The sequence below is a fragment of the Salvia hispanica genome, chromosome 3 (assembly GCF_023119035.1).
Source record: "Salvia hispanica cultivar TCC Black 2014 chromosome 3, UniMelb_Shisp_WGS_1.0, whole genome shotgun sequence".
Lineage (NCBI taxonomy): Eukaryota > Viridiplantae > Streptophyta > Magnoliopsida > Lamiales > Lamiaceae > Salvia > Salvia hispanica.
This window is the reverse complement of record NC_062967.1, coordinates 5,254,723-5,262,670: the sequence shown is the minus strand read 5'-3', so window position 1 is coordinate 5,262,670 and position 7,948 is coordinate 5,254,723. Positions and strand designations below refer to the sequence as shown.

Here is a 7,948-nt window from a genome sequence, read left to right as displayed (position 1 = left end):
ACAAAAGTTAGTAGTAATTTACAATAGTTTTAATCTTGTTATCTTAACCTATTACAGACGAAATAATGTTGACAACAAAATTAAAATCAACAATTTAACCTGAGATTCTTGAAATCTTCTTCACATTTGATAAGAGGTTAATCTACCATAACACACAAACTGCATAATTGAGTTCAATCTACAAACATTGATCTCAACAAATAACTCAAATCACAATCAAACCATGCTAATACTATGCACATACAACAAAGTGATCAACTTCTCCTCTACAAATGATCAAATAGTGAAGAAGAATCAAACCCAACCTAAAAAATCCTTTCACCTCCTAAATCTCCAAGCCGAAACAGAGTAGATTGGCCGATCTTGCCAACAAATCACAACACTCCCATTCTCATCTCTAATCTTGTATCCATCACACTTGTATCCCTGCAGCAGCCTCTTCGCCTGCAGCATCGCGTAGTAGCTAAGTGGCACGCCCGCGAATCCGGCCCCCTCCAGCCTCTGGCTCCATTTCTCGAGCTTCTCGTGCCTCTCCCGCCTCTCTGTCCCCTCACACGCGATGATGTTCTTGATCTCCTCCCCCAACACCATCTTCTCCATCCTCTGCCTCTCCAACGAAGCTCGTGGCAGAGTCGACTCCATGCAGTCGAACAGCGCAGCGTAGAAGTGGAGAGACTCCGAGAGTCTCTCCATCAGGTGTCTCCCGTTGTGGTCAGATTCGTGCTCGGTCACAACCATGATTTTCGGGGAAAGACCCCATATCGCGTTGAGGAAGCTCTCCACGCCCGGGGATTGGGGCGAGGAGAGCGGGGACGAGGAGGAGCCTGAGTCATTGCTCGAGCTCCTCCCACCACGAGGATCGTCTTCACACGCTAGATGCGTGTGAAGATGCATAACCGAAATAACCGCCAAGGCCTCCCCTGTTTTCACACGAAGTTTCTCAAAATCAAGCTTTTCAACCTTCATATCAATCAAAATAGGGTTGAATTGGAACGGAATATCTAAATTCTCGGCCGTATCGCTCAGTGCGTGCGCCATCTGATCCAGCACCTCCCTCCGGTGGTGCACCGCCGTGATCCGGAGATGCGGCGGCCCCTCCGGCCGGGCGCTGAGGTCCTGGATCAGCGCGCGCCACTGAACCGGCTCGGCAGCATTGAGATCGATCAGATGGACAACCTTCTCCCCTTCCATTGCCTCGACGATCGCCTGATTGCTGATCACGGAAGCCACCTTCATAAACGGAAGCAGCTCGAAGAACATCCGCCTTGTTGCGATCTCCTCCGCCGCCGCGGCCGGAACCCTAGTGGAATTGAAGGCCTTGTACACGCCGGGCCAGGATCGGAGGATCCGGTCGGCGAGGGCTTCGGAGAAGTAGGCGGCGATGCGCTGCATCGTGTCGCCTTGCGGCGAGGCGAGGCCGGAGATTTGATCGAGGGCGATGTTCGCGCTCTCGAGGTTGCCGGCGGCGACGAGGCTGGAGCAGTTGAGGAGTAAATGGATCAGATACAATCCTCTCTCTTCCGGTTTAAGCTCCTTCAGCCATGGATGTGGCGCCGTCGGAGCTGGCGATAGCGAAGTCATCGGAAAATTTTGCAGCGGCGACGAAGTCACGGATGATGATCCGTCCTCTTGAAACATTTGTGCGGAATCAGGGATTTGAGTGACTGATTTTGGTGCGGAGTGAGAGAGAAATTCGATCGAATTGCAAATTATAGCAGCAATTGAAAGAGGTTTAAAGCTGAATCCTTCTAGAGAGAAGGGAAATTGATGTGAGGAAAGTGGTTTATTGTGGAAGAAGGAATAAGGATTTTGTCATTTTTCTCTCTTTTATATGGAGAAGAAACTAGGAGTCTCATTTATTTCGTGGAGTGTGGAGCGGGCCATCGGGGCACTCAAGTTGGGAGTCCGACCCGAAAACAAAAACGGGTACCCGAATCCATAAATCCAAGAAATTGGATACTCAAAATTGAAAATCCGATTCATATAATTTCAAAACTTTCCAGCTTATTGATTGCAGAACGTTTTTAAGTTATTTGACTAATCACTAATTAGTACTTTATGTCTTAATGTCTACTTGTTTTGTTTTCATCTAATTGTAAATTTCAAAGTCCAAAGTACCAAATGCAAAATAATGGAATACTACAAAACTCAAAGCTTATGCATGAGGTTGGTGGTCTTGACAGTAGGCAAAGAAGGATTGAGCAAAATATCTTAAATCTGGAAATTTGTTATGGATTATATTGAAATTTAAAATTTGATTAGATTTTTTTTTCGATTCGGGTTGGATATTTTAATCCGAAATAATTCAAAATTTGAAATATATTTGTATAATAAAAATATATTATAATTATAAACTTAAACATTTGTGTGAACCATTCTATTTCTAATGACATTTGGTACTCCATTACATTTTTGGAGTATGGTATATTTTTAAAATTTTGAACTTTTGGTATTAGATTTTTTGGTTCGACTCGGATTTCGATTTTCAGAACATATTAGATTGGGCAAGCTTACGATCTTAACTATAAATGCTCACATATAGAACATCGGGTGGACGGCAATTCGGCAGGCTCGAGGTTGGCGAAGACGTGGCTAAGGGAGAATGGGAATGGAGTGGAGTACGTGCCTATGATGAGAGACGAGAGATGGACTGGGGAGAAATGTAATACTGTCAAAACTTAGAGACCAATGGAAATCACAAGACACTCAAAGTCTGAACCATGTTAAAACCTTATGGGCGAAAAATATGAATGAAAAAAACTATAATAACATAATAAAAAAGATGGGATGTTGAGATATTAGGAGGGTCATCTTTCATATGTACAAATAAACTTTAGAATATACTACACTTAGAAGTAATCTTATCATAAAATTTAATTGCCTTAACGTGATCATCTCTCTCTCTTTTGTTGGGCCATGGGTGATTGTCGCCTTGACATAAGGTGGTGGATAGAGAATCAAGGGGTTGTCTAAAAAGTGTATAATATGCTACAAACTTCACTAAAGTCCAAATATGCTCCAACAAAGCCAAACAATGTGTCGTCAATTTTGTTCCAAACACTGGTTTTGTAATCTTCTGCACTTCCAAATACTTTTAATTTGTATATGAGAAAAGAGGAAGTGGTTAAGGATGGAACAATCCAAAAGCAACACATCACAATTTCCATTACTTCAAGATTTGGTGCCCTTCTCCAAATCTTGTTGAATAGTCATCTCTCCACTATCCTTCAAAATAGCAACACCACAAACTTCTTCCTTTTTGTTTCTTCGTTAATATACAAATTTGAAATTTACTCTAGTTTTTGTTTCAATAGTGGACCCAACTCAACTTTGCTGTAATTTATAATTCTATATATATGGCTAAGTTACTCGAATATATTATTTTGATGTGAAATGTACTTAATATCGTATCCAATAATCAAGTTAGCTTTCTAAATTCTATGATTAAAAATAATTCATAATACATACTCTTATATCTATGATGAGTCACAATAATATGAGTCTTCAACAACCTACATCTCTCGTCACGCTACAATTCCCCGTCATATTATCATTCCCTTCATTTTCTACGTTAGGCCACAATTCCACGATGGAGTGTGTCTTGCCACGCCCCTCCCCACGCCCTCGTATTAATTTACCTTATTCAATCAAAATAATAATAATTATTATTATTGTTGTTGCTAAATTTTTAATAAATTTATCTATTATAAATAATGGATCAATTTTACACAATAAATATTCATTAATTAATAATATATGGAAAATTCATGCATAAAAATGTAGAAAATATGGAATAATTAATTATTGCCAATTTTCATGCATGGAAAATTAATTGTTTCCAATCACTAATTATGGAAAATTTATACTGGAAAGAATTGATTATTTCCAATCACTGAATATGAAATATTAGTGCATGGAAAGAACTAATTATGGACAATTTTAATTAATTAAGAATAATTATATTTAGAATTTAGAATGAACTCCAAATTGGTCTATGAAAAATGAGGTTCGCATGTTTTAGGTACATGAATTCGAAAAAAAATCTCCAAAGGCCTGGAAATCATTAATCGCAATTAAGGTCTTTCTCCGCTTATTATGTTGTCATTTCATCCCTAAACTCCTTCAGGACATACTTTATCTAATTTGTTTTGATATTAAAGGAATTCAAATTTAACATTATAGTATTTTTGTAGTTTCAATTAATATAAAAAATACAATATGTATATAAATTGATAATTAAAAAAATGCATTTTTAAAGTATACTACTGCATACTACTATATTTATATATTATTATATAATATTATGGTTATAATTTTTATGTAACATAGAAGATGTCATATTCTAATGCTTATAGCACCCTAATCCTAAATCAAGACCAAATCTCCATCCTTAGATTTTAAAACGAGTGGATGAGATTAAATCATACGAATCTCAATAAATAGTAGACAAAATATCAACAAAAGGATGATATCGTCATTATGTTATCATATGATAATTTTCGTTAATGGTTTTTTATATCAACATAGTGTATTACAAATATCAACAATATGGAATATCAACACTAGTACAAGAAAATATCAACACATATTTATTGAGATTTTTACATGGTTTTATTGAGATTTTTTGATGTATTTGTTGATAAAAATCTGGTTATCAACATTTACGAAAACTAAAATAAAAAATATCAAATTTCATCATCCGAACGTCGTCGAAACATATGCAATTGAGATCTCGTTGGAATCCTTATAAAATTATCTTTAATTTGATATATTTTTTGTGAAAAAATAATTTAAATCGAGAGAGTTACGTAAATTTAAAATTTTAAGATGATTTTAATGAGAATGAATTGACATTAATACCCTCTAATTTTATTTATTAATTTTTTTAATTAAAAATATAATCCATGTGGCATTATTTCAACCACTAGATTTTCTAATCTAATGGATGAGATTTAATCTTAGTTTGAGATTACTAATTAGTTAGCAATTGATCACTCCCCACATAAAAAACTTAATATCTTTTAAAGTTGTATGCTAAAATTTTTAAAAAACATTTAATAAACTAAAATAACTTTGTTTATTAGTTAAAACATTAAAAAAAAACCACATCTAATACTATTATTATAATATTTATGTATATACCCAAATAATAATAACAAAAATGCAAAAAAGTTAGATTAGTTATGTATATACATTAAATTTATTAGAAAAAGTAACAGTTATAATGATAATAATAATTATAATTGTAATGATTTGTTATTATTAGTAGTAAATTTGTTTGTGTGTTTAAAAATATGTAAATATTTATAGTAATCATTTCTTAAAAATGTAATGTGTATATATTTTAATCATTATCTATGTATATTATATTTTTATATAAATTAAAAATATATGTAATGTGAGATTTGAATTTCTTAAAATATCAATTAATCTAGATTAAATAAGCTCTCACGGCCTTGGGGCAAAATTGAAAAGAATAAGTTGAAAATAACCTAAAATGTGATTAATGATTTTCTAGAGACTTGTGGTGATATTTTCTCTAAGTTCAGATACCGAAGCGTCTACCCCGCACCAACAATGCTCGCCCTTCCCCTCCATTGGCCTCCCCCGACACCTCTCACCCGCAATGCACGGTGGCACATATCCAATTCCCTTTTATGGGCCGTGGATGCTCTTAGTAGTTCAAAACTAAGAAATATGTGGTGTTCGGTTTCCTAAATACAATAGTACCAAGATACGGTTTAGGATTGAGTTGTGAGATTATTTTAGTTATAGAGGGTTAGTTATGACTAATTATCCCATGATTATCCATCTATGATTGAATTATCTTATGAACCAAACACACAATCTCGTGATACAATCTTGCAAACCGAACACCCTATAAGAGCATCTCCAATGGCTTTAGGCCAGCCACAGGTGTGACTAGCCTCTCTTTCTCTCCCTGCCACGTCATCAGCACTAAAATTCCACCTGCCACATCATCATTTTACTCAAATATGCTAGCCTAAGGTCAGCCACAGGCTAGCCGCAATAAAAATAATTCAAAAACAACTACATTTTACGCAATTAAATTTACGATAAATTACGGAATTAAATTTACGAGACATATATGGAAAAATGCATTCATTTCGTTTAAATAAAAAAAAGATACATAGATAAAAAAAAAGTACATAATAAAAAAAAACGTGCTTCCACACACGAGCCCCGCCTCTCTCTACTCTTCATCGCCGTCGCCGCCGTCGTTGCCGCTGCCACCCGGGACCTCCACATCGGTGGCATCTGAGCCCGCGTCTGAGCCCCCCATCAGTGCCCTCGTGGCATCCAAATCCACATGCATGTTCTCGAGCATCGAGTGAAGAAACCTCTTCTCCGTGGGGTCAGTTGCGGCCCTCCACTCTTGGAAGACCTTGTACATCTGTTCCCGCGTTTTTTGACGCGAGAATAAGGTGTACGCGCGTGGGGGTGCCGAGAGGACCTCCGGGGGCGATAGGGGGGAGGATCCCTCACTGTCCGTTGTGCCCGCTTTTGGCCAACCGGGCGAGGGTGACGAGCAAAGGATGGAGGGTCGGAAACTCCTCAGCAGCATCCGGGGGGAGGTCGTGGGATCCGCCATTGCTGCGCCCTGTAATCGTCGGAATAGTTCAGCTCTCTGCTTCTTCGGCCACCCGGTTTCGACCCCCGCCGGAACTTCTCGGAGTCCTTCAAGCACCGGATAGCATTCCCGGAAGGTGAACTCCTTATAAGTCCCCGGCACGGGAAACTGACTCTCCGCTATCCTCCGGACGTCCTCCTCAGGTACTGCCCACTAGTCATCATGCGGAGGGCGTTGGTGTACAACCCCGAAAAACTTGCAAGTATACTATTTATTAGCACTAAAAATACTTGCAGGTATACAAGGTAGATCTAGTATAGCTAAAGGTCAGTACCGGGATATCGAACTCAGGGAATAAGATTGCAACTGTCTATCATATACTAAGCGTCATGTACTATTTAGAGACACATGGTTTTTGGGTTTGAATTTATAAACTAGACATAAAGAAATAAATAAATAACAGAAAATATAAAAATAAATAATATACAAAACAGGCTAAGGAATGTAGAATTTTAGGAACCACAATCAAAAGCTAAAATCCAAAAGAATTCCTTGAATTACGGTCTCTAGAGTTACTAAGCTATCACATATGTAAAACTATATCTTCTCTCGAAGCATATAATTTGTAGATTGCTACCTAGAACCGAAGTGTCCTTCCTAGAACTAAGGCAACAACTCCTAAAAGCTCCTAAGATAATTTTGCTTCATTCAAAGGCTCAAATCTCTCGATTTTATTGGCAAAGACGTCAATTTCTCCTCTTTCAAATTAGACTACTCACTTCTCAGTTCTTGTAGTAAAATCCACATGCATTCATAAGATGGCCAATCAAACAAATGTATAAGCACAAGAGAAATCGAAATAACTACAAGAGCTAACAAGGAAAAACAATTGAATTAATAACTCAAAATCATAGCATATTACCAAAAATTCTACAAAAGATGTTTAATACTCATAGACAAGTAAAACAACAAAAAGTACTAGACATGAAGAAAAACAAAACAAAACCCAAGGTTGAATTATGCAGTCTTCAGTCTTCTCTTGCCTGGATCTGCAGAGCTCCGCTCCAATGGAAGATGGAAGAATAATATGTGGAATATGAGATGGAAGAATTATAGGGATGGAGAGGATTGGAGGCTCTGAGATGAATATTATGAATTAGGTTATGGGGTATATATAGGCTTGAAAAGGATTTATAATTGGTAAAAAAGTATCCTCCAAGTAATAGAAAAGATGGTAATTTCGAATCCTACAATTAATAGGAGAGATTTGATATCACAAGGCAACAATTTCTTTCATTTCTTCAATTTCCGCCAATTTCCACCTAATTTTGACTGCACTGCGCAACGTTCGTAAAA

At 37.2% G+C, this 7,948-nt stretch overlaps 1 protein-coding gene across 2 annotated transcripts in view; it reads right to left on the bottom strand.

Moving 5' to 3' along the window:
- Positions 1 to 105: 105 nt before the first annotated feature.
- The window catches only part of LOC125208937 (scarecrow-like protein 3), a 17,625-nt gene continuing 9,782 nt past the window's right edge, over positions 106 to 7,948 (bottom strand). Inside the window, exon 2 of one of the 2 annotated variants that reach the window (XM_048108473.1) lies at positions 106 to 1,194. In XM_048108473.1, coding sequence (XP_047964430.1) covers positions 319 to 1,194 — 876 coding nt within the window. In that variant the 3' untranslated portion in view covers positions 106 to 318. Of the gene's footprint in view, positions 1,807 to 7,948 lie in introns of those variants that run through there. The other variant, XM_048108471.1, reaches the window with a different exon arrangement.